We start from the raw sequence: 25,739 nt of genomic DNA, 5'->3' as shown, positions 1-25,739 counted from the left end.
ACAAGGAGCAGAGCCCGGATTCACTCAGGGCCTCTGACCCCAGCTCCAGTGTTCTTTCTACCACTCCTCTTCTTTAGTAGCTTAAGTAAATGGAGTTTTCAGCAATAAAAGTAGCTCATGGGACTGCAGATTTGAAGACAAAGGGGACCTCAGAGACCCTTGAGTCCAACTCCCTCATTTGACAGATGAGGAGACTGAGGCACAGAGGGGTTATGTGACTTGACTAAGGTCAAACAGCTAGTGAGTGCCTGAAGAAGGACTTGAACCCAGGTCCCAATGCCCTATTCACTCTACTATAATGCCTCCATCCCAAAGTTCCTGGATAGCTAGCTTCAGTACTAGGGGGCATATGCATATTGGCCAGATCAGCCATGTACTGAACAAGAACAGGAGAGGCATCCTCACCCCATCCCCATCCCCAGCCTTAATGCCTCAGAAAGCACCCTGAGTCACAGGGGAGAAGAGGGCGTCTGGCTACCCAGTGTTCCCCAGAGGAATTCCATGACCAGATGGAAACGAACGTCATAGGTATCTGCAGGGGAGGGTTATTTAGACTGGATCAAATTAAATCCAAGCCTGGCATAGAAGAGGGAGGAGACAGGGCCTGCCCACCCACTCTTTGCAGTGTGTTGCCTTTAAATAGATGCTAAGTGAGGCTCCGCAGCGAACAAAGGAGTAACGTGAGCTCTGGGCCTCCGTTCACTGTAATTAGGTTAATGCTGGAGCATGATAAAAGTAGCTGGCTTGGCAGGCGAGTCTGGAAAAGGCATTGTCTCCCCTGTGGGTGGGTGTGACCTCGCCTCTGCCTCCCCCCAGCCTGCAGGCTGAGCTCACCCTTCTTCCTGGCCTGGGCGATGACCTCAGCAGCACTTTTGCTCATCACCTTCGTGATATACAACGGGCAGTTGGTCTGGTTGGCAATGGTGATGGAGCGGTTCACAGCCTCGGCCTCAACCTGCAAGACAACATCCACGTGTGAGCCGCCCAAACAGCCAACTGGCTCTTTTCTTTATCCCCCACTCACTCCCCAAATACTGTTAGAATCCATGGGATGCATAATTGGCACAATGATCAATCCCCTTTTGAAGAGCTTTCCCCAACCCAATATTCCTAAAACTCCCATCTAACGGCAGTTACCTCTTTGCTCAAAAATCAATAGCTCCCTATCACCTCTAGGTTGTTATTGTTCAGTCGTGTCCTACTCTTTGTGACTCCATTTGGGGTTGTCTTGGCAGAGATACTGGAGTGACTTGCCATTTCCTTTTCTAGCTCATTTTACAGATGAGGAAACTGAGGCAAACAGGGTGAAGTGACTTGCCCAGGGTCACACAGCTAGTGTCTGAGGCTAGATTTGAATTCTGATCTTCCCAACTCCAGGCACCAAGCTCTATCCACTGAACCACCCAGCTGTCTATTTGCATTTAGGAAAATATATCAAATCAGCCTATGATCAGGCTCCCACCTCCCTTTCTGGGATAACTTCAAGCTACTTCCCTATGCTCACCCTTCATTTCTTTTATTTCTTTTTTTTTTTTTTTTAGTGAGGCAATTGGGGTTAAGTGACTTGCCCAGGGTCACACAGCTAGTAAGTGTTAAGTGCTCTATCCACTGCGCCATCTAGCTGCCCCTTTCACCCTTCATTTCTGCAGCTGTTTCCTAGGCAAATTTCATCTCCTCCCTATGAGCCTTTGTACAGACCGTTCTCCAAATGTTCCCTCTCCGTCTTAACCTCACAGAATTCTTAGCTCCCTACACAGCACAGTTAGGTTGCTGTGACCTACACCAGACCTTTCCTGTTTTCTCCCAAGTGTCAGTCCTCTCTCCTTCCTGAATTAACTTTTTACATACTTTACATACATTATATTTGCTTCTCAGCATACATGTTGTGTCCCAGACCCGTCTCCTCCCTCTAACCCCAGCTGAGTGCAAAGTCAGCTCTTGGAGAGCACAGATTGCTTCATTTGTATCTGTGCATCCCAAGTGCCCAATACAATGCCTGACACGTTGTAGATGCTACAGGAACACTTGTGGAATAGAATCATTGAAGGGGTTGGTTTCACACAGTTGAGCCTGGAAGGTACCTCAGAGATATCACATCTAACCTGCTCCACTTTACAGAAGAGGAAACTGAGGGTCAGAGAATTTAAATCACTTCAGAGAATGAGATGTAGGAATCTGACTCTTCACAACCGATGCTCTACTCAACAACATTAGGCTGTCTTTTGTCAGAGGCTGAGCCTCCTAGACCAGTTCCAATGAGCATTGAGTACAACCAGGAAGAGGGATGATGAGACGTTGTTCTTTTTTTTTTTTTTTTTAGTGAGGCAATTGGGGTTAAGTGACTTGTCCAGGGTCACACAGCTAGTAAGTGTTAAGTGTCTGAGGCCGGATTTGAACTCAGGTACTCCTGACTCCAGGGCCAGTGCTCTATCCACTGAGATATTGTTCTTTTTTTTTTTTTGCAGACAATGGGGGTTAAGTGACTTGCCCAGGGTCACACAGCTAGTAAGTGTCAAGTGTCTGAGGCCGGATTTGAACTCAGGTACTCCTGAATCCAGGGCCGGTGCTTTAACCACTGTGCCATCTAGCCGCCCCGAGACATTGTTCTTAAACACCAACCAAGAAAAAGCACAGATGGAAGTGAAGGAATATGGGTAAAGGCGCAAAGGCAGATGAAATCTCATGGATAGGGCTTATGGGGTGAATGCAGAGAACTCCATTTCAAAAAACTCTAGGAAAACTGGGCATCTACAACTTTCTTCAGAGGAAAAATATTAAATGCAATAGGGCCTTTTTATAAATGAGTGATCAAGAGATGTCACCTCAGTGACGCAATGGATAGAGCACCAGCCCCTGGAGTCAGGAGGAACTTAAGGTCAAATCTGACCTTAGACACTTAGTTGTATGACCCTGGGCAAGTCATTTAACCCTGATTGCCTGGAGGGAGGGGTCATCTCATCTACTTTGCATAATGGTGACTGTTTAGGATTTTTTTATTATTAGAAATTAACATTAAGAATTAGTGCTGGGGGCAGCTAGGTGGCGCAGTGGATAAAACATCAGCCCTGGATTCAGGAGGACCTGAGTTCAAATCTGACCTCAGACACTTGACACTTACTAGCTGTGTGACCCTGGGCAAGTCACTTAACCCTTATTACCCCCCCCCCAAAAAAAAAAAAAGAATTAGTGCTGGTCTTGGAATCAGGAAGACCTGGGTTCAGATCCCACCTTTGCAACAATCCTGGCTGTGTGACTCTGGGCAAGTCACTTAACCAGTCAGGGCTCCAGGCACCTCCCAGTTACAGACAAGTTGTTGATCTGCATTGGTGAAGGAAGCTTCCACACATGGAGTTCTATAAACCTATGAAATCACAAAACTAAATTCCTACACCCTGCCCCCTGTGGAAAATGATCCATCAACATAACATAAGTAAACATGCTTCACAGCTATTTACAGAGAAATCAATTCATTTCAATGATTGAAATGCCAGAAATTCCCTTCATTCTCTCTAAATCTCCACCAGGATTTTTTGGCCATTTATTTCTCGTCACTTTTCCTCTTCCAGATTCAAGACTAGAGTCACACAGACCCTTTTCTGTAGGCCTCTTTTCAATCACATTAGTGGATAAAGGGCTTCCCAGATTTCTTTGTCCTCTTCCTCCCTATTGGCCTTGATAGCATCAGAGAATTCCACTGCATGAATGGGCCCCAATTCATTTACTCATTGCCCCTTTTGCTGAACATTTGAACGGCTTGCAATATTTGACCATCACAACTAATGTTGGAATGAAAATCTTAAATGTTATGATTATCTTCCTTATTTTTGATGCATTCTTAGGGATTATTCTCCAAAAGGATTTTACTAGCTTATAATTCCACCAGGAGGAGAGAGATAAATAGATGGATTAGATAGATAGATAGATAGATAGATAGATGGATGGATGGATGGATGGATGGATGGATGGATGGATGGATGGATGGATGGATGGATAGATAGATAGATAGATAGATAGATAGATAGATAGATAGATAGATAGATAGATAGATAGATAGATAGATAGATAGATAATAGACAGAAAGAAAGATATTGCTGTTGTTTATAACATCAGGGTGATGTCATGACTAGCAGTGAATTGGATTTAAGTGAGAGGGGGCTGTGCAAGGTCACCAACCTCCAGAGCCATCTGGGTCCAGTGGCAAGATAGATATCAGGATGACTGGAGATGGCCCTGGATGGTTAAAGCAACTGGAGCTAAGTGACTTGTCCAGGGTCACACAGCCAATAAGATATATATAGATATATACACAGAGAGATATGCATACACATATACATGTATATATATATATGTATATATATATATATATATATATATATATACACACACACATATAAACACATATGTCTCAACATTCCCACCAACCCTGAGTTTCATTGGTTTTGAGTATTTTTTTTTAGTGAGGCAATTGGGGTTAAGTGACTTGCCCAGGGTCACACAGCTAGTTAAGTATTAAGTGTCTGAGGCTGGATTTGAACTCAGGTCCTCCTGACTCCAGGGCCAGTGCTCTATCCACTGTGCCATCTAGCTGCCTCGGTTTTGAGTACTTTTGCCAAATTGATGCATATGAAGTGCAATCTCGTTTTAATTTGCATTTCTTTGATCATTTCCTGGGTTGGGCATTTTTTCAAGGGATTATCAATAATCTGTGTGTCCTCTTTTGAAAACTGTCTGCTTGTTTCCCTTCCCACTGAGCCATAGATAATGGTGTTTGGTTCGGGTTTCTTCTATGTACAGTTGCTGTTTTTCATGGGGCATGATGTGACCCATGTTATATCTAAATTGGTATCACAGACCACATTATAATGAGATTTTATGGTAGGATGGCCTAGAGTTTATACTTGGGGATTCTGCTGATTGCACTCTTGCTTGATAGATTCAAGATGATTTCATTTCCATTCAGTTCCACGCTGCTACAAGGTCAGTAGATTAGGAAACCAATAGGGTGAAGACATGGAAGGATTGTTATCAGCTGATTGCATCTTCTGATGGTGCAGAGTTAGGGGAGGTAACAAATACCTTTGGTAGCAGAATCAGGACCCCACAAGAGCTCAAAAGGCTAAGGAAATAGGATGCAAGTCAATGAAAGGTAATGAACAGGGAAAATTGAAAAGTCCTGCACTTTGGTTCAAAGGAACAAAAAAAGTTACAAAAGTATAGGATTGAGGAACTGTGGCTACAAAACAGTTAAGTAAAAGAGATCTGGGAATGTTTGTGGATCACATGCTTAATGTGACCTAGAGGGCAACAGGACACTGAAAAACCCCAATGCCAACTTCGACCGCATTAATAAAAGTCTAGTGTCTGGAGAGAGGCAAGATCGAGTCCCACCGTGTTATATTAAATGTGGGATGGATGGATGGATGCTCTAAAGGACACATTGGTGACACTGATAGGCAAAGGGCGTGTCTAGGGGAAGATAATGGGGGTGGAGAAGGGCCCATAGTGATATGCCCCTGAGGAATTAAAGGAAACGAGATTGGCTTTGTTTGCCCGGCAAAGTGCTGCCCAGCCGTGACCTCCCTGGCTTGTACTTGTAAAACTGACTTTTTTCTTAACCCAACTGGAAAACTTTACATTAACCTCTATTTAATTCCAACTCATCGGAGCGTCCAGTCCAGTGACCTAGCCTGTCAAGATCCTTTTGAATCGGATTGTGTCAAAATGCTAAGTGTTCCCCCTTGCTTTATGTCAGCTGAAGATTGGACAGGCACCGTGTTTATGCTGTTATAGAAGTTATCAATAAAAACATGACATGGGGGGCAGCTAGATGGCGTAGTGGATAAAGCACATGCCCTGTATTCAGGAGCACCTGAGTTCAAATCCGGCCTGTGTGACCCTGGGCAAGTCATTTAACCCTCATTGCTCCTCCAAAAAACAAACAAACAAAAAACATGACATGGTGCCCATCCCTGAGGCCCTCCACTGGGGACCCACTTCCAAATGAGATCACAGAATGTCCAGGGATCCCACTCTACCTTTAGGGAATAGTCCTGCCTAGGAGGCTTCCTCAAAGAATCTGGGACTTCGGTTGTGCCCTTCTCATCTCCTCCTGTGTCTTCAGAGATGAAACTACGGCCTCAGGTACAAGGGGCATGAGGGCGATCCTACCTGAACCCTGGCTACTAATTCTAGCTCTGTGGAGCCCATGAGCCTCCTGTGGACTCAGAGGACGACCGCACAGTCCATTGGCCAGGGGACGAATGAGGCCATCACCGTACCTGATACCTGTCAGCTCTAGGAGCTAGACGCACTTCAGAATAAGAATAATAGGTGGGGTCCGGGCAAGGGGGCAGGTTGGGTAGAGAAGAGGGAGGGTGATAAGGTACTTCTCAGAGTATGGACACACCTACTGGCACCTTGTTAAGGGGAGAAGCATGGTTCCTGATTTCAAGGAAGTGGCACAACCCAGGGTAACCAGTCAGGATGCTGGGGGAAGGGGAATTACTTTGGTGATTCATTCTGAGCCTTGGTTCTTCCATGGGGAAGGAAGGTGGGGGAGACCAGTTCAACAACCTGGGAGGGGGCTGGGCCCCAGTGAAATCTGAATCTGGTGCAAGCGTTCTCAACCTGGGGTCCATGGTTCGATTTCAAGGACATCCATGATGGGGGAAACACATCTCTATTTTCACTAACCTGAAACAAGGGGGTCACAGGCCAAAGGGGACGATGATACAGAAAAGGCAAAGAACGCCTGCTCTAGAGGAACCCCAACACCTCCCAAGAGCCATCGTGTCACAGCAAGTAATAAGTGTCTACGGCTGAGTTTGCACTCAGGTCCTCCTGACTCCAGGCCTAGTACTGTCTAGCTGCGGGCTGACTATGGTTTTGGGGCTAAAGTTGCGGTGTCCTCTTGATCCAGCCTTTCCTCTTCCTGCTGCCTTTGCCTTCCTCCTCCCCCTCCCCCTCCCCTCCCCTCCCCCTCCTCCTCCTCCTCCTCCCACACAAGAAATTATTTAGCCCTGAATTGCCTGCGCAGCTCGGCCTCCAGGGCTCTAGGGGCCCCCTCCCTTCTCAGGCCTCTTACGGGAAAACGTGGGGCCCCAGAGCAGCCAACCTTAGACTGGAAACAATAGGGTCCAAGAGTTCTCAGGTTCTTATCTCAAATTACTCGGGGCTCTGAGCGAACTGGGCCGCTCTGCTGGGAGATGGGCCTCCCCACTCCTGCCTGCCAGGCTTCCCTGAATCTGGAAAGCCTCACCTCCCCCTCTTTGCTGCCCAAATTTCTCTCCATCATTTGGGACCGAACCAGAGGTCACCTCTTCCAGGAAGTCCTTCCAGGTCCTCCCCTCCCTGCCTGAGTAATATATTTCCCCCTCAGACCTCAGGGAAAACTGGGAGTAGACCTGACTGACCCATACGCAGCCCCTTCGAGGTCTGCAAAGCCCCTGCTTTACCCCTTTGTCTCATCTGAGCTCCACAACAACCCGGGGCAGTACAGCAGCACTCCGGATGCCGTCATACCCATTTCACAGGTGAAAAAGCTGAGCTCCAAAGAAGTTAATGAGCGGGCTCAGGTCACACAATTCTGTATTAGAAACAAGATTTGAACCCAGTTCTTCCCTGCCCTGAATCATGGGCTCTACCCACTGAACCACACTGCCCCACAATCTGGACTAGACAATCTCCAATGTCCCTCCCAGTCCTATCCTCCCTCAGCAAGAAGCCTTGAACAATCCCTTCCCTTCACTTCCAGCCTCCCTCCCCAACTGTAAACTAAGGCTAGACCAGGACACATCCGGGCTGGAGATCACGTTTGAAGAACATGACGACATCATTACGTCGTCTGCATGAGAGGTCTGACTTTCTCAGATCACAGAGGCGTGCGCACTGTGCCCTTTTCTTGAAGCAGCCCATTTCAAAACATAGACATGGAGATGACGGGAAGTAATTTCTAGTCGATGCCGAGATTTGAGCCTGGTCCTGATTCCAAGTCTGGTCTTCCTTCCACTGTGCCAAATTGTAAACCACAAAACTAAGGCAAATGACACATGAAAACTCTCCCCAAAGAGAAATCGTGGACTCGGGGTACAGACTGAGACTTTTTTTTGGAACAAAGCCAATTGACTCCACCACTTTGTAACAGGGTCAAGGGAGACGGGGAAGAGAGAGAAGGTAGAGTTTTATCAATTAAAAAATAAAGGAAAAGAAAAGAAACTGAAGCAAATCATTTTTATCGGTTAAATATTTCCTTGTATCATTCCACTGTGTGAACTTTGTCTCCTAGGCCAGGAAATAAGCTCCTTAAAGGCAGGAATTGTACATTGGATGTCTTTGTATGCTCCATAGTATAGTGTTGAGGACGGTCAGTGATTCCGCCCACCCAGGAGAGTGTAAGCTCCAAGAAGTCAGACTTTTTTGTCTTCCTATCGCCAGGGCCCAGCACACATCCTGTGGTGTAGCATTAGAATGGAAGCTCCCTCCGGGCAGACTGTGTTTGCCTCTCTTGGTATCCCAAGTACCTGTCGGTGCCTGGCACATAGTAAGCACTTAATAAATGCTTGCTGAATGATTGGTATGGTGTTTAATAAATGCCTATTGGTTGGATGGATGCATAATAAATATTGTTTAGTAGATTCAAAGATAGTAATAGCTAAACCTAGAAAGCAGACACCAGAATCTCAAAGACCATCTATTGCAGCCTAGCCCTGGCCAAGAAGCCCCTTCAAGTGGACATCCAGCCTCTACTCAAAGGCTTGTAATAAGGGGGAAGCAACAAGCTCCCCAGGTCACCCACCGGACACTGGGACAGTTTTCACCATTGAGGCATTCTTAAATTCAGTCCTTCTAGTAACATCCTGGGCTAGAAAATGAGGGCTGGTAACCCAGCTCTGCCAGATGTGGGACCTGCATGACTTGGGCCACACGTGTCCTTCCTCATTTATAAAATGAAGACACGAGACTGGATGGTCTTGGAGGTCCCCATCCAGCCCTAGAACTGAATCTCTGATCCATCCTTCCTTCCTACCTTCTTTTCCTCCCTCCTTCCCTTCCTTGCCTTCTCTTTCCTTCCTTCCTTCCTTCTTCCCAATCTTCCTCACTTCCTTCTTCCCTCCTTCCTTCCTCAGTGCTGCCCACCCTCACCAAGTGATTTTCCCAGATCATTCAATGTCCCCCCGCAGGAGGCCTATTTAATTCACTGCTGGGGTTTTCTGAAACTCCCAAGAGGACAGTTTCTATGGGAAAAGGCAGGTTTTCCTGAGGCTATGAATATGGTCGTACGTTATCCAAATAAATACCACATTATTCCCCTGTTAGCACATCATATTTTTTTTTTGCTTTTTCTTTTTTGGGGGACAGGTTTGAGGCAGAAGGCTGGACTTAACCCTTCTCAGTGCAAGGGAGGCCGGACACATCTAGGCAGCAATCTGGGGCCCTGGTACAAACAGGGGGAGGCAGAAGGGAGGAGAACACCACGGGAACACTCTGAACGATCAACAAAAGGCTCAGGCCTTACAGTTTGCCTCCAGGGACCGTGCTAAGGGGCAGGCAGCTGTGCTCAGACGGACACATCTGTTCCTACTCTTGTTTTTAACAAGAACAAGACGCCCCAGCTCCTCAGACTTGCTCCATGATCCTCATCCGACTAGCAAACCACGTCAAGGCAAGAGCTCAATTTTAAAAATGAAATCAGTCCCCAGGTATCTCTCTGCCCAGCAACCTTAGACTCCCCTGACCTAAGCTCCAGCTAAAATGTTGGCCATGAGTGTTGGAAAGAGGAGATTCCAGCCCCAGGGGAAATGACCTGAACATATATATCTACTTATATGTGGACATATGGAATATAAGCCTCTTGAGGGCAGGAATGATCTCATTTTGTCTTTGTATGTCTGGCATCTAGTAGTTGTTTAATAAATGCTTGTTCATTAATTGGCAAAGATAACATGATGTGAATGGGATTTATAAGGTCAGCTGCTGGAGAAGGGGAAAGAGTTTGGGGGAGAAAACCCATGGAGGGCTACACCTTGCAGTCCTGCCCCGATGCATACTGGTGGTGTAAACCTCAGTAAGTTTGCCTGGACCTCAGTTTCCTGCTGTCTAGAAGGGGATGGCTGAGCTAGATGACCTCTGGGAGCCTCTGCAACTCTAGAGGTAGAATGCTGTGAAGCAACCCTTTGAAGTCTTCCACCTCTGAGAATGTGCAGGCAGCTGCAGGTGCCATCCCCTCCATCTCACCTCCTTTTCCTGTGTCCTTTCCATCCCTTCCCAAAAGTCTGACGAAAATGATCATCAGAGGAAAGGGTGGTCACGGTGCTTGGCCCCAGAGAGAAGACTTAGGAGCAAGGTTGGGGGGATGCAAAGGGGAAAACTGGGGCTTGAAGTCGGGAAAAGCTTCCTGCCAGTCAGGAAAGCTGCCCCAAATTGGGCTGCTAGAGAGGTAGTGAGCTCCCCATCCTGGGGAATGTTCAAGGAAAGTTCGGACAGCCAATCATCAGAAATGTCAATGATTTACTGTTTAATATGGGTTGGATTAGATAGCCCTTGGAGTCCCTTCCAAAACCGAGCTTCTGTGGGAAGTGGGTGGGATGACCACATGTGATGCATCTACAGAGATGTCTGGGATATGAGTTAATGAAGCAATATTCTCTACAATCTGGGTCCATCTATCATACTACCACCTATGGCACCTTGGGCAAGCCCCAAGCACTGTGTCTGGCACACAGTAAGTGCTTAATAAATGCTTGGATCGATTTCATCTCCTTGGGCGTGTATTTCTTCAACTGTAAGAGGAGGTGATTAGACTCAATAGATTCCGAGGTTCCTTGAAGTTGTCATCTGAAGCAGGGGAAATGAGCCAAGGTAAGAAGAGAGAATACCTGGGCAGATAAATGGCACCATGAATATTCCTGGGCCTGGAATCAGGAAGACCTGAGTTCAAATCCAGTCTTAGACACTTACTAGCTGTGTGGCCCTGGGCAAGCCACTTTCCCACTGTCTGCCTCAGCTTCCTCACCTGTAAAATGGAGATGATAATAACTTCTACCTCCCAGGGTTGTTATGAGGAATAAATGAGATAACATTTGTAGATTTCTTAGCCTGGAATACAGCAAGCACTTAATAAATGCTTATTCCTTTTCCTTCCCCTTGGGTGTTTGAGGGAGTCAGCCAAGTTCCTAAGTTAGTCTGGCTAGAATAAAGGTATTCATAGAGGGAAGGTAGGAAAGAGAGGCCGTGGTCAGATTGTGGCCGTCCTAGAGTACCAAGCCAAAGACTTTGGGGTTCATCATATAATCCAAAAGAAAACAGGGAAGGTTTTTCTATAAAGGAGTGACATGATCAGAGGTAAGCAGTAAGAAGATTAATCGGGCAGGAGTCTTCAGAATGGATTATAAGGGGAAGAGACTAGATCAACAGAAGGTTGTTAGAACAAGAAGGAGTTGGTGTGGGCCCCTGTGTGACCCTGAGTAAGTCACTTAGCCCACCCTTACACCTCCCTCAGTTTCTCCATCTAAAATGGGGGACTGGACCCCCATGAGGAAGATGGCCCCTGAGACCCCATCCCAGTCTAGTTGTGCAATCCCACCATCCTCACTGTCCATCACTCTCTCATATTCCCCATCACATCGCTCGACATTCCGTCCCCTACCTCTCAGTCCTGCCTTCTTCCACCTCCAGGCCCTTGCTCATACTTGTTCCTTGTACTTAGAATGGAATCCTCCTCCCTCTCTCAGGTAATGTCACCTCCGATGTCCCTGCCACATGTTACTGTGCCTGGCACACTCAATGGTCCCTCAGTAGATGCTAGGTCGAATAATCAGATCAAGGAAACCTGGGCTTCAGCCCTGGCTCCAGTATGTACTAGCTATGAGACCCTGGGCAAGTCACTTAATTTCTTTGGGTATCTGTTTCCTAATCTATAAAAAACAACTCACACCACCTACTTCCCAGAGGGGGCCAACCTTAGAAAGCTACAGAAATGGGTGCTGCTCCTCCCCCAGCCCACAACCTGTGAACCTAAAGGAGGATGCGGGCAGGCCCAGCGTGGGCTGCCCCTCAAAGGCTAGAGGTTGCTCCTCTATACTCTCCCCATCCTGCCCAGAACGCGTGGCCCAGCCAAGCCAGCACTCACCTCCTCAGGCCGGCTCAGCACATGTCCTTCGGGACCAGTGATTCCCAGCTCCAGGATCCTCTGCTGCTCCTGCGATGTTAAAGGGGGAGGGGGAGAAAGATTCCATAATGTTTAACTAATTGGAGAAATGATCCCAGAGATGGATGGAAACCTGGATGGGGAGTTCTTTAAGGAAGCAGTCAACTGTAATTGGCAGGTCAGTGAAGACCCTAGGAGAAGAAGTGGGGACCCCCTGCATCCAGGGCTGACTTGTGAGTTCTGGGGGACCGTGACTGAGACAGCTGAAAAGTGTCGCATTCCCGGCCCCATTACCACCAGGGTCAAATATCCAGGCTGACCCAAGGAGTGAATGGATTCCACCCCAGAGACAGGGGCATTATAGCCCTGAGTGAAATGATCCCCGTGGGGAAGGGGGGGGAGGTATTTGTAGTCTGGGCTCTATACTGCCACGAAATTCACGAGCCTGCCAGGCCCTGGCCAAGCCCAACAGGCCTGAATGGGAAACTGTATCCCATTGTCTGCTCTGTTACTAAGGGTCTATAGTGCAGGGCTAGTGCTTCCACGCACGTACACACCCTCCCGTCCATCTGGGGCTAATAAGGAAATGACTGCATGGGAGCACATTACCTCTGCAATGATGTCACCATTTTCAGCATGAACCTGGGCAATGGCGCCAATGTCCCGGATCACGCTCAAGACTTCGTAGATCTGTAAGAGAGTTATGTCAGTGGTTACGTTTTCTACTCCCCAGGCATGAATCTCTTCTGAGTCAGGGTATCACACATCACAAATCACAGATTTACAACTGGAAGGGGCCACAGAGACCATATGGTACAACCCAATTGCTTGTTTGTTTGGTTGTTCTTTTCAGGGCAATGAGGGTTAAGTGACTTGCCCAGGGTCACACAGCTAGTAAGTATCAAGTATTTAGGTCAGATTTGAACTCAAGTCCTCCTGAATCCAGGGTCGGTGCTTTATCCACTGCTCCACCTAGCTGCCCCCAACCCATTTGTTTTAAAGGTAAGGAAACTGAGGCCCAGAGAGGTGACATGATTTATGCAAGGTCAGACAGGTAAATGATGGGACCAGAATTTGAACTCAGGTCCCAAAGATCCAATGTCAGTGCTCTTCCCCCATATTACACTGTTTCCCCTGTAGTCCTGTCTCTTTAAGTCTCCTTTCCCAAGCCCTCACAGAGACATTTATGGGGCACGGCTCACTCATGGGGCCACTCAGCATTTCAGAGGCAGCATAACCTAGAAAATCCTGGATGGGGACCCAGAAACTTCTGAATTACAACGCTGTTTCAGGCTCAGGCTTGCTCAGGGAAGCCCTAAAGACGGCCTTCTGATGGACGCTGTGGGAAAGCTGAGAAAACATTATTAACAGGGCAAGCCACGTCCAGGCCCAGGTGGCCAGCACCATCACAAGAGAAGGCAAGGGACGGAGAATAGGCTCATAGGCTTCAGACTAAAAAGGGACCTTGGAAATCATTTGGTCTGACATCAGCTGGAGTATTTACTGAGCTAGGCTCATTTCTGGGTGCCCCATTGATGAGCCAGAAAGTGTCCAGAGGAGAAAAGGAGGCATGGCGAGGGCACTGGCACCCATGCCACATGAGAGCTGGTTAAAGGATCTGGCCGTGTTTAACCAGGATGAGAAAGGACTTGGGGGAAGGCGGAGGGGAGTGATAGCTGTTTTCAGGTATACTTAAGGCTGTTATGTAGAAGGGATTCATCTGGTTCTTTCTGGCTCCAGAAGACAGAACCAGGAATCATGGGCAGAAAATGCATATTGAGGCCAACCAAGGCCGGATTTCAGGAGAGACATCTTGACAGTCAGAGGTGTCCATAAGTGGAATTGGCTGTCTTGGGAAATGACAGGTTCCCTCTCATTGGACATCTTCAACCAGAGGCTAGTTAACCACATGATGGGAGGAGTCATGATCATTCCTTTTGGGTAGATAGATTGGACCAGATGACCTCTGAGGTCCCTTCTAACTCCAAAGTTCCATGATTCTGTGGTTCTGTGGTCCAACCCCCTGGTTTTACAAACAAGGAAACAGGCTGGTAAAGGTGAAAAGAAGTGCCTATGGTCACATAGCTTAAGTAAGTAATGAAGGTAGGATTTAAACCCAATGCTATGTGACTTTAGACAAATCACTTTACCTCTATCAGATAAAGCCAGAGAGAGAGAAGCCTTGGAGACTAGAAAACCTGAGGTCAAGGCATGCTTCTGACACACAAAAGAAGAAGAAGGCTGTAAGGCGTTGACAAGTCCCTTTGGAGACAATGACATGATGGACTCTCTTACCTGGGAATCTGTGAGCTGGAAGCGATCTTTGAAGGCCATGTACACCAAGAAGGAGTTGACGCCTGGTGGAGAGAGAGAGAAAGGAAGGGGAAGAAACTGTCAGACAATCAACTACCAGAAGGACAAAAGGAACCTGTCCTTAGTGAGGGAAGGACTTTGGAAGATTTGCTGCCTTCAGAGGCTGATGCATGTACTGATTCCAAGAACTATCGCAAGCTGCTCCTCAAGTCGAGCACATGGCCTCCCCCTCTTTATTCTGTCTACGGTCATCTGTTTTTCACTTTTACTCATCGTTTACTTGAGTTTGTAAGTTTCTGCTGTGATCTTTTGTTTTTCTATTCCCTTCCTTTCCCAATATATAACAACACTAGTTAGTATTTCATGGCACTTTGAGCTTTGTGTAAGTTACCCCATTTGACCCTCACAACTACCCTGGGATTCTAGGAGTTATTATTATCCCCATTTTACAGAGGGGACAATAAGGATGAGAAGTGAGGTGACCTGTCTAGGGTCACAAAGACACTGTCTGAGGCAAGATTTGAACTCAGGTCTTCCTAATACAATCTCTAGCACTCTCTCCACAATAACACCTAGCTGCCTTGAGAATCAGCCCACACTATTTTTTTTTTTAATTTTAGCCCACACTAATTTTTGTTGTTGTTTTTTGTTTTGTTTTGTTTTTTGGCCAGGCAATGAGGGCTAAGTGACTTGCCCAGGGTCACACAGCTAGTAAGTGTCAAGTGTCTGAGGCTGGGCTTGAACTCAGGTCTTCCTGAATCCAGGACCAATGCTTTATCCACTACGCCACCCAGCTGCCCCCCACCCTAACTTTTTAAGAAGTGCTTCTAAAGTAAGTCTGTCAGGTTAGGAAATAGAATCTGCTCTGATATGGTCAGAGTCAGTTCACTTGTCCATGTGACTGTGTAGATGTGACTCGGCTATGCTGAAGCTAGCACATTCTGGACCCCAAAAGCTGATTGTTAAATCTCCATTGTGAATATTTATCCCTTGGAAATGGGCAAACATTGCAAATCTGACCTTTGTTTATTACTTTATTGATGGTCTAGACTTGGGAAAGTGATAGAGGAAATGTTAATAATGCTTGGATTAAGCATAAAAGTATGCCATACATATATTTTTCCCAAGAGCAGGTGGTTAAATGTTTACTCAACTATCCAGTAGCACACCCCTGCGACTATCTCTAGCTCAAAAGCTAGGAACTAAGGAACAAAAAAGCACACTTCCACAGTTTCTATCCCTTCCCCAGCAGAGTCTCCTCAGCAGGAACTTCTGAAAATCCTTGAAATTTGTATCCCAAGAGCCCAGGGCCCCAAGTAATAGAGGTTTGAGTCAAGCCTGGACAATGTGACATCCCCAGTAAATGCCAATGCTTCTAGATATGACACCGCTTATGGCTTAGAAAGCACACCACAGGAGACATCATCTCTCTGGCTCTTCCTCACCCTGAACTGAGTGATGCAATGATGTACTTATGTAAGGAACAGTAAGGCTCAAAGGGGCTATGAAGAGGAGGACCAAGCAACAAGGTTAAATAGGTGGGTCGGGGCCAGTTTGTGAAGGGCTTGCAATGACCAAGAGTTTATATTTGATCCTAGAGGTTGTAGGAAACCACTAAAGTTATCAAGGGGGAGGGAAGGTAATATGGTCAGATTTGTGCTTAGGAAAAATCAATATGGCAGCTGTATGGAGGATGGATTGCAGTGGAGAGAGGCCAGGAGGCCAATTAAGACCATTGCCACATTCCAGGTAAGCAAGCAGTGATTAGGGCCAGAACCAAGGTGGTGATTGTGTGACTAGAGAGGAGGGAATGGATGGGAGATGTTTTCAGGGAAACTGACAAGACGACTTCTGATTGGGTCTGGAAGGTGGGGCATTAGGAGGATGCAAGGATAATGCCAAGGTTGCAACCAGGGGGACAAGATGGCACAGTGGCCTACTGGGGAAAAGCCAGGTTCACCGCCACCCACTAATGGGCATCCAAGGAGGAACACAGTGGAGGAGATTATTCAAGGGGCAGCTCAAGTGCCTTCTCCTCTATCTTCCTGATGGCCCAAATCCATTTTTCCCTGCCCCTAAATCACTGCATATTAATCTGGCAGATACTTATTTGTGTACATATCCCTGACTCCAAGTGGAAAACAAGTACCTGGGAAACAGAGACTGTCACCCTTTATCCTTGTATACCAAGGATGCCCAATGATATATAACAAATGATTAGAATGTAAGCTCCCCGGGGCAGCTAGGTGGCACAGTGGATAGAGCACTGGCCCTGGAGTCAGGAGTACCTGAGTTCAAATGTGACCTCAGACACTTAACACTTACTAGCTGTGTGACCCTGGGCAAGTCAGCTCCCCGAGGGTAAGAACTGTATTATTCTTTGTATTTTTATCCCCAATACCTATCACAGTGCCTGGCCTAGAGTGGGTGCTTAATAAATGCTTGTTGATTGCCTGATTAGTGAATGTTTGTTGAATTGAACTCAACTAAACATACATATATAAATGCCACCCACCACATGAGGGAGAGCAGTGGCTTCAGAATGGCCTCCCCAAGGACAAGGGGTCAACCTACCATGGTCCTTCACCAGAGTCTCCATCTCCTCCTGGATTCCTTTATGCCACTCTGTGATGTCCACATGCAAGGAGTAGTCACAGCAAGACTTGCTATCTGCCCATTCTCGCCACTGGTCAAAGGCCGTCAGCAGGCTGGTCCCGGGTTCAGGAACAACATGGTCAACTAAAAAGAAGCAAACAATTATAGCCATTATTGAGGGTTCTCAGCCAAGAGTATATTCTCATCACTGCCCACAATGAAAACTCCTTGAGTTCCAATCCAAGATGGCGCTGCTCTCCATGGCCAGTATCCAGGAATCCACTTAGGCAAGCTGATGACTAGGGATGAGTGGTTAAATCAGAGCTCAACTACAAAAGTTTACAGCAATGAAACTGTGTGGGAATGATGCAGATCTGGTTTCCTGGTTCAAGACCCATGAAAACATAGGCCTCGGGAAAGTTTCATGGACAAGGTTTCCTTAGATACACCCTCAGTGTCAAGTGACCAGCCAGGTAGACAATCTCCTCTTCATGTCTCTCGCTGGTTTTAAGACATTCACCTCCCAGTACAAACAAGATGCTTTAAGATGCTGGACTGGGCAAGGGGCCATTGAGAATGGGCCCCTGGAGAGTCCTCTCACCTATCCCCTTTTTCTGGCTTTGATAAGGTAGGAAGGAGTAGGCAAGCCACCCCTACTCAAGTTTCAACAGCATAATATGACTATTTATTCGGGAGCTTTCATCTGAAGAACTCAAAGCATTTCAAAATACACCACCACATTTTGTCTACTGTTACTCACAGAATCACAGAAACTCACCAGTCACCTAGGTCAAGTAGCCCCCACCATAACATAAAGTTCTGGACATGAAATCAGAAAGATATGAGTTCAAATCCTGCCTCAGGCACTTACTATTCTTGTTCCTGTGTGCTTGTGGTCAAGTCACTTAACCTTTCTGTGCCTCAGTTTCTTCATCTAAAAAATAGGGATAACAATACAACCTACCTCTTAGGGTTGTTGTGAGGATCAAATGAAATGACACATGTAAAGTGCTTTTTAACTTTAAAGTGCTTTAGACATGCTGTTTGTTGTTGCTGTTGTTGTAACATGCCCAACAAATGGTCGGCCAGCCCCTGCTTGATGGTATCCAAAGAGGGGAGGCCACCTATTTCATTTTTCAATTATTGTCCAGCTTCCACTGACCCTAAGACAATGACCTGGATTCAAATTCTGGTTCTGCCCACTATTGCCTGTGTGCGACTTCAGGAAAGTCTCTTAACCCCTCTCTGCTTCAGTATCTTCATCTGTAAAATGGGATGGATGGAATCCAGGAGACAAGGAAGATCAGAAAGACCAAATGCCTGGAGAATTTCGAGATAACAGGCTCAAATTTTAAAACCTGACCTCCAAAGAACCTTCAGGGGCTAACTCTAACATCCTGACTGTGTGACTCAACCTCTCTCTGGGTTCTCTTTCTCAGGAAAATGAAGGGTTGGACAAAACCACAGATTAACATAATCTATGTTGTATTGTACTGGTGTTTATTTTCATTTCCTAATTATGTTTTTGTTCTGCCTACACTGGGAAGTTTTACAGAGGTGAAAGTTTGATCCCCTGGACTGAGCAACCTCTAAGTTTCTTTCTAACATGAAATCTCTGATCCTTTGACTCTATCGGGGTAATTCCAGGGAAGTCACTTAAACTCCATGTGCCTCAGTTTCCTCCTCTGTAAAACAAAGGTGTTAGGCTAGGTGGCCTCTGATGTCCCATCCTGCTCTCAGTCTATGATTCTCTGACTCCGGATTCAGGGATCTTTCTACTGCTTCATGCAATTTTGCTTTTTTCCCTTCCTTCTGTCCTCTCTTCACTACCCTTTACTCTTCCCACCCCTTTTTTACCAGTATGGAAACTGAGGCACAGAGAGTTCAAGTGATTTGACAAGAACTCCACGGGTACTAAGTGGCAGAGCCGGGATTCGAACCTAGGTCCTCTGGCTCCCACTCCAGAGCTCTCCCCCTCCACACCACACTGCCAGAAGCCAGTCTGGTTAGGGAGAGGACGGGAAGTGAGCTTTGCCTTCCCCTGGCCAGAGAGAGCCTGCACTGATTCCTCAAGGTCAAAGCCGCCTGATAACAAAGGCACAGAGATGCCAATCTAGGAACCCTGACGCCTGGGGCTTCCTAAGCAGAGCCTCGGTGCCTCGCTCAGCCCCAGCCAAGCAGTCCCTTCCACCTAAATATCTGCCCCGGCCTCAAGACCAAGCTCGGATTTCGGGAACCAATCAAACCGCGGCTGCTCTGCCAACCTGTAATCTAGAGCGCTTGTCTTTCTCCTTCTGAAAGTGTAGGTCTATGGTGGAGAGGGGGAGGGGAAAGGGGAATATTTATACTTTTTTAAATAGATGGGAAAAATAAAAAAATAAAAATAGATGGGAAGCAGCACAGGCACAGCTAGCCTCAAACTTAGGAGGACCTGGTTTCAAGTCCCCCTTTTAGCTGTGTAACCCTGGATAAATGAATTAATCCCTTAGGACACTGGTGTTAAACTCCAATAGAAATATTGCATATTGACTTAGAAAAACCCAAATTAATATTATGTAAACTGTATTGTATTTTTTGTTATTTTTATTTCCTTTATTTTGTTAAATGTTTCTCAATTACATATTAATCAGGTTCTGCCAAGCTACAGGGTTTTGTAGGCTTCAAATTTGCTCTTGAAAGCTCACTAAGATTATAAATTCCAGAGAAAGTGCTGACCTGCACTGGTGAAGAGACTTTCCTCACATAGGAGTTCAGTCCTACAAATGAAAGAGGCAAGGGGCTCTTTTTCAGTAACATGTTCTTAAATGTCTTAACCACTAAACATTTCAGGAAACATTTTTATTTCCCTGAAAGTCACTATTCCATGAGTTTCTGAGAGAGACACACAGAGAGACAGAGAGATGGAGACACAGAGAGAAAGAGACAAAGAGACAGAGAGAGGATTTATTCAGACTAAAGCCTGGGCTTGGAACCAAGGAAAATTGGATTCAAGCGATGACCTTGTAACACATTAGCTGAATGACTTTGAACAAGACTTCTAACCTCTCTGAGCATCAGTTTACTCATCTGAGAAATGGGGATAATAATTTTAGCTAGCACTACTTGCTGCCCAGAGTGTTGGTCATGGAGTCAAGAAGACCCTGATTCAAATTCTGCACCTAGGACTTACTAGTTGTATTGCCTTGAACAAGTCACTTAACTGTTTGGTCTCAGTTTCCTAAACTATAAAATAGGGTGGGGTGGGGGAATAATAATGCCTATCATTATAACTATCTCATGGAGTTATTATGAAGTTAAATAAGATAATGTATACATACCGCTTAGCAAACTTAAAGCCTTATATAAAAATGAGTTTGTATTATTGTTGATATTAAAAAGGATTCCTATATGTGAAAAAAGTTAGAAACCTCAACTCTAGGGCCCATTCAAGTTCTAAGGGCCTGTGACCTCAGATCTCATCAAACATGTGCCTGGACCAAGCGTACCTCTCCTTCCCTGGAAGGCTTCAAACCACGGCTGCGTGAATATATGGCGAGCCTGTTCTGGGACACATTTTTAAAGACCTAGGGAACCCTACTCAGAGACAGCTGGGACTAGAAGAAGTTCCTTCCAACTCCAGATTCTGAGATTCTATGCCTCTTAAACCCAAAGATTACAAAGGCATCAGAGAAGCTCATGGGGATGGTTGAACTTTCTGGAAATTCCTCCAGAATTTCGTAGCTATGGTCCCTTTCTTCATGTGTGCAATGGGGCCAATAATGTATACTCCCAATCTTACCAGTTTGAGGATCGAATGGGAAGATAATGTATAGATAGCCCTGGACAATACTGAAGCACTATAGAAATGTCAGTTATTATCTTAGGAGAGTGGGATAAGTGGAAAGGAAAGGGCCAGGCCACGTGCTAAGAGAGACCGGAACAGACATGGGCAGAGAAAGATCCGTTTCACCTTGGAGCATCAGGGAGTTGATTTCAAGAATGCTCATAGAGAAAAACATCTGTTTGCCCAAAAATATTTATAGCAGATTTTTTTTTGTGGTGGCTAAGAATTGGAAATTGAAGGAATGCCCATCAACTGGGGAATGGCTATAACAAGATGTGGTATATGATTGTAATAGAATATGAGTGTGCTATAAGAAATGACAAGCAGGATGATTTCAGAAAAACCTGGAAAGATCTGCATGAACTGATGCATAGTGAAGTGAGCAGAACCAGGAGAATGTTGTACACAGCAAAAGCAATATTGTTTGACAAAGAACTGTGAATGACTTAACTGTTCTTAACAATACAATGATCCAAGACAATCCTGAAGGACTAATGATGAAGTACATTATCCACCGCCAAAGAAAGAACTGACGTTGATTGAACACAGAATGAAGTATGCTATTTGTTACTTGTTTCATTTTTTTCTTTTATTCAAGCTTTCTTATATAAAATGACTACCATGGGAATGTTCTACATAATTGCACATGTCAAAAAAGAAAGAAAGAAAGGCTCATGGAGAAGAGGGGATGCAGTATTGATCCTTGAAGGAAGAGAGAGACATCTACCATAGAGATGGCTGAGTGCTAGAGAGAGGGGACTGAGATTTCAGTCAATTAAGAGACTCCCAGATAAGAATACTTGCTATAGCCATGTAGGTCTCCATCTTCTCTGCCACTCAGAGCACCGAGAAGATTAGTGACTTTCCTAGGGTCACACAGTCTGTCCGTGGTAGAGATGGATCTTTAACCTAGGACTTCTTGGCTCTGAGGTGAGCTCTCTGACCACTAGGCAACACTGCCTTTAGTCTGATGTCTACAGATATTGATCCCCACTGTAATTTCCAGAGACTGAATCTAGGTCCAGGTTAAAAACCCAAGCCTTTGTTTGTTGAAAGGATCTGCTGTGTGAACTCCATAAAAGTGTCTCTTTCCCCCAGTCCTGGAAATTTAATGTGTAAGCCATCCAGGAGCATGTTTCTGAGAAGCTGCCACATGTTTTCCCACAGCGCTGCTTTCTTGGTGTTCTCTTGGGAGGAGAAAGCCTGGGGAGCAGGCCAGAATGCCCTCTGACCTTCCCCACTGAATGGAGATTCCCCAGCTCCAAGATGACCCTGGAAAGGGATGGGACAGGATGCGCAGCCCTGAGCGAACTGAGAGCAGTGACCTTTCTCTCAAAGGCGCCTACTTCCTCCCCATGACCCTCCCCCCAATCTCTCATACACACACACACACACACACACACACACACACACACACACACACACTTTCACTGGGAACAAGAAAAGGTTCAGTCCCTGAGGCCATGGAGGGGAAAAACTAACTTCACAAGGCACTGTCAAGTCTGCAGCTATAAACAAAGGTCTTTGCAAGCTGGTGTTTAGAAATGAAGAGAAATTCCCTTGAAGATTCCATTTATAAGAGCTGGGAAGCGATCCCAGGATGCCAGCCCAGGGTTAGATTTATAAGGTAATGCCTGGAAACCCTTTGTCCTACACAGTACTACCTGGAGACAAAGGCTTATTAAAGCTTCTAGGGAAGAAGGAAAAAACCTTCAAAAGATGCTCAAATTTCATGAAGCTTATAAATCTGCAATGAAGAGAACACTATGTTTAGAATCAAAGGACCAGGGTTCAATTTGGAGGCAAAAAATACTGGAAGAGCACTGACTTTGACGTCAGAGGACCTGAATTCAAATCTTCTATCTCTTGTGTGACCCTGGTCAAGTCACTTAATCTCTGTTTGCCTCAGGTGGCTCAATTGTAAATTTGGGGTAGGAAGAGGATTGTTGTGAGGATCAAATGAGATCATACTTGTCAAAGCATTTAGCAAAGTGCCCAGAACATAGTACGTGTTCTATAAATGCTTTCCCAATTGGGCAAATTGATTTACTTCTTTAGGCCTTGATTCACCCATCTATATAACAGGGGGTTGGACTAGATGGCTTCTAAAGGACTGCAATCCTTTGTCTAGAAGACTCTGAAGGCTCCTTCCAACTCTTCATCTATGGTCCTATGTCAAATCAAAGTGGACAAAAGACCTGGGGTCAGATGTCAGTTCTGCCGGCCCATGTGACCTTAACCAAGTCATCTAACTTATCTGAATCTCAGTCTCCCCATCTGTACTATGAAAGGGTTGTACTAGATGGTCCCATCCAGCTTCAGACCTATGAGACCGTGTCCTATGAGCCAATCATTGGTATCTCACACTGGAAATATAATCATGAAAACAAGATCACCGAAGACCCACCTGAAAAAGAGAAGATCTGGCAAGAATCTTGGGTTTTATTTTTCTGGGGTTTTTGACTGTACAATTTATTACTTTTTGAATAGCTTATCCTTAACTTATGATGCTTCATTTTGTATTTATTTACAAAGCAAATTACCCACTAACTTCTATGAAAGATAATTTATCTTACAGCCTTGTTAAGAGAAAAAATATTCTAGGTATTTTTTCTACCTATAGATCCTGAGTATCAGCTGGTTCCTCTGTATACTTGAGTCAATTTGGATGTTCTCAGCTTGTTCAGAATTCTAATGCACTGGAAGGAAAATCATTTTTAAGTTTGCATTGATTTGTGGCAATATTTATTTAACAATCAAATGCTATACTATTTCCTTTTAAATTGTAATGCACATAATTAAAGTATTAATTAAGAACCTTGTTTGAAAATCAATCGGGATACTTTGTAATTATGATGCTCAACTTTAGCCAAAGAGAAGAGAGAAGGAAAAAAAATGTCCCCCCCTTGCAGTGCTGGGGGCCTCCAGGTGTGGGACGGTACATACACTTTCAATCTCAGCTGACAATCTGGCTAGGTTTGCTTGCTCTGCTTTTCTCCTTTTACATATTCTCTGTTACAAACAATGGCTCATTGGACATGGGAAGGGGAAAGAGAATCAGAAATGAATACAGTGTCAACCCAAAAGATTTCAACAAAGAATCTTACATTGTAAAAAAGAAAAAAGAAGGAAGAAGAAGAAGTAATAGTAGTAGTAGTAGTAGTAGTTTAAAAACAAAATCTATCAGGGTAATGGTGACGTACTTGTAGAGAAGAGAGGGAAGTCAGAACACACAGGAGCAAGAGGCTAGGAGAGCCTTCCCAGCAGAAATCTGCAGAAGCCAAGGCCCCCTTTCTCAAAAGCACAGTTTTAGATACAATAAATAAAATTTTGCCCTAATTGTGCATTTTTCTGATAAGGACTTATTTTTCTTTCTTTTTTTCCCAATGGGAGGAGGGAGAGGAAATCAACTTTTGTTCATTGATTACAAAGGAAACCAGTTATATGGAAATACAATTATCAGAATATTAAGAACACATGAAGCCCAGATTAAAGCCTCCTGCCTTAGAGGTCACACAGCCTCATCCCCTCATTTTACAAAGGAGGCAGGTGAATCTCAGGAAAGTTAAGCAGTTTCCCCAGTGCCACACAGATACAAAGTGGAAGAAGCAGGATTTGAACTCGGCTTCCCTAGGCCCTTCTTTCAGCCTTCTTTCCCCTGTGCTGCCTCCATCTCCCCCAGCCCTGAATGTCTTAACTTGGATCCCAACATCCTGATCCCAGACAAGCCCCTTCTTTTCCAGGGCTCAGCACAGCCTTCCCCAGGCTGTCCCAGTTGGACAAAAGTCTGATTCACCAACCCAGACGTCGTTCAGTTCCATTCCCAGGATACCCGTCTATCAGGGCTCCCCATCGCCAGCCCCTCACTCCCTGCAGTGGTCATTACCACCTGCTCTCCACTCCAGTGTGCATGTAACGAGATTGTGAGGCTGTCTCTCTCTTTCTTCTGGGGCAAATTAATCAGCTACAGATTAAAACCAAGCTGCTATCCAGAGGGAGACAACAACACGAACACTGTTGGCTTATGGAGGTGGCTTTCCTTTGTGAAAGCTGGCTCTGGGCCAGCCCTGAAACATTCTGCAGCCCATAGAAGGCTTTGTGGGGGACAGAAGGGCTTTTGGTGCCTGGCCCAGCCTTCGGAACCATCAAAGTCTGTCACGAATAAAACAGAATTGGCCCCTGCCCCAAAGTGGAAGAAGTATTCCATTGAAAGGAAAATTTAAATTCTTTTACAAGAAGAAGGCTCAATTCACATACATATATTTCAGCAAGTATCTGAAGGGCTGTCAAAGGGAAGGACAATTAGTCTTCTACTTGGTCCCAGAAAGGGTCAGAAATAGGGACAGTGAGTGGAAGTTATAAGAAGATCAATTTAGATGATGTTGGGAAATACTTCATAATAATTAAAGCAATCCAAAAGTGGAATAGGCTAAACTGCAAATACCCTTTGACCCAGAAATGTCCCTTCTAGGCCTATATTCCAAAGGGAAGGAAGGAAAGAAGGAAGGAAGGAAGGAAGGAAGGAAGGAAGGAAGGAAGGAAGGAAGGAAGGAAGGAAGGAAGGAAGGAAGGAAGGAAGGGAGGGAGGGAGGGAGGGAGGGAGGGAGGGAGGGAGGGAGGGAGGAAGGAAGGAAGGAAGGAAGGAAGGAAGGAAGGAAGGAAGGAAGGAAGGAAGGAAGGAAGGAAGGAAGGAAGGAAGGAAGGAAGGAAGGAAGGAAGGAAGGAAGGAAGGAAGGAAAAAAGGAAGGAAAGAAGGAAGGAAAGAAGGAAGGGAGGGAGGCAGGGAGAAGAAAAGGAAAGGAAAAGAAAAGAAAAGAAAAGGCCCAAATATAAAGGAAATTTATGGCAGTTCTTTTTGTAACA

The 25,739-nt window shown here is 45.5% G+C and overlaps 1 protein-coding gene across 2 annotated transcripts in view; it reads right to left on the bottom strand.

The window, feature by feature from the left end:
* DPYSL2 (dihydropyrimidinase like 2) overlaps nucleotides 1-25,739 on the bottom strand; it is a 144,732-nt gene that overhangs the window by 26,682 nt on the left and 92,311 nt on the right. For both annotated transcript variants that reach the window (XM_043981364.1, XM_043981365.1), the window contains exons 4-8: nucleotides 17,033-17,197; nucleotides 14,441-14,502; nucleotides 12,755-12,835; nucleotides 12,128-12,196; nucleotides 835-955 (exon numbers count right to left, since the gene is read on the bottom strand). In XM_043981364.1, coding sequence (XP_043837299.1) covers nucleotides 835-955; nucleotides 12,128-12,196; nucleotides 12,755-12,835; nucleotides 14,441-14,502; nucleotides 17,033-17,197 — 498 coding nt within the window. The remainder of the gene's footprint in view (nucleotides 1-834; nucleotides 956-12,127; nucleotides 12,197-12,754; nucleotides 12,836-14,440; nucleotides 14,503-17,032; nucleotides 17,198-25,739) is intronic.

Source organism: Dromiciops gliroides, chromosome 2 (genome assembly GCF_019393635.1).
Source record: "Dromiciops gliroides isolate mDroGli1 chromosome 2, mDroGli1.pri, whole genome shotgun sequence".
NCBI classification, from domain to species: domain Eukaryota; kingdom Metazoa; phylum Chordata; class Mammalia; order Microbiotheria; family Microbiotheriidae; genus Dromiciops; species Dromiciops gliroides.
The sequence above is the reverse complement of the archived record's forward strand: the minus strand, read 5'-3'. Positions and strand labels throughout refer to the sequence as shown.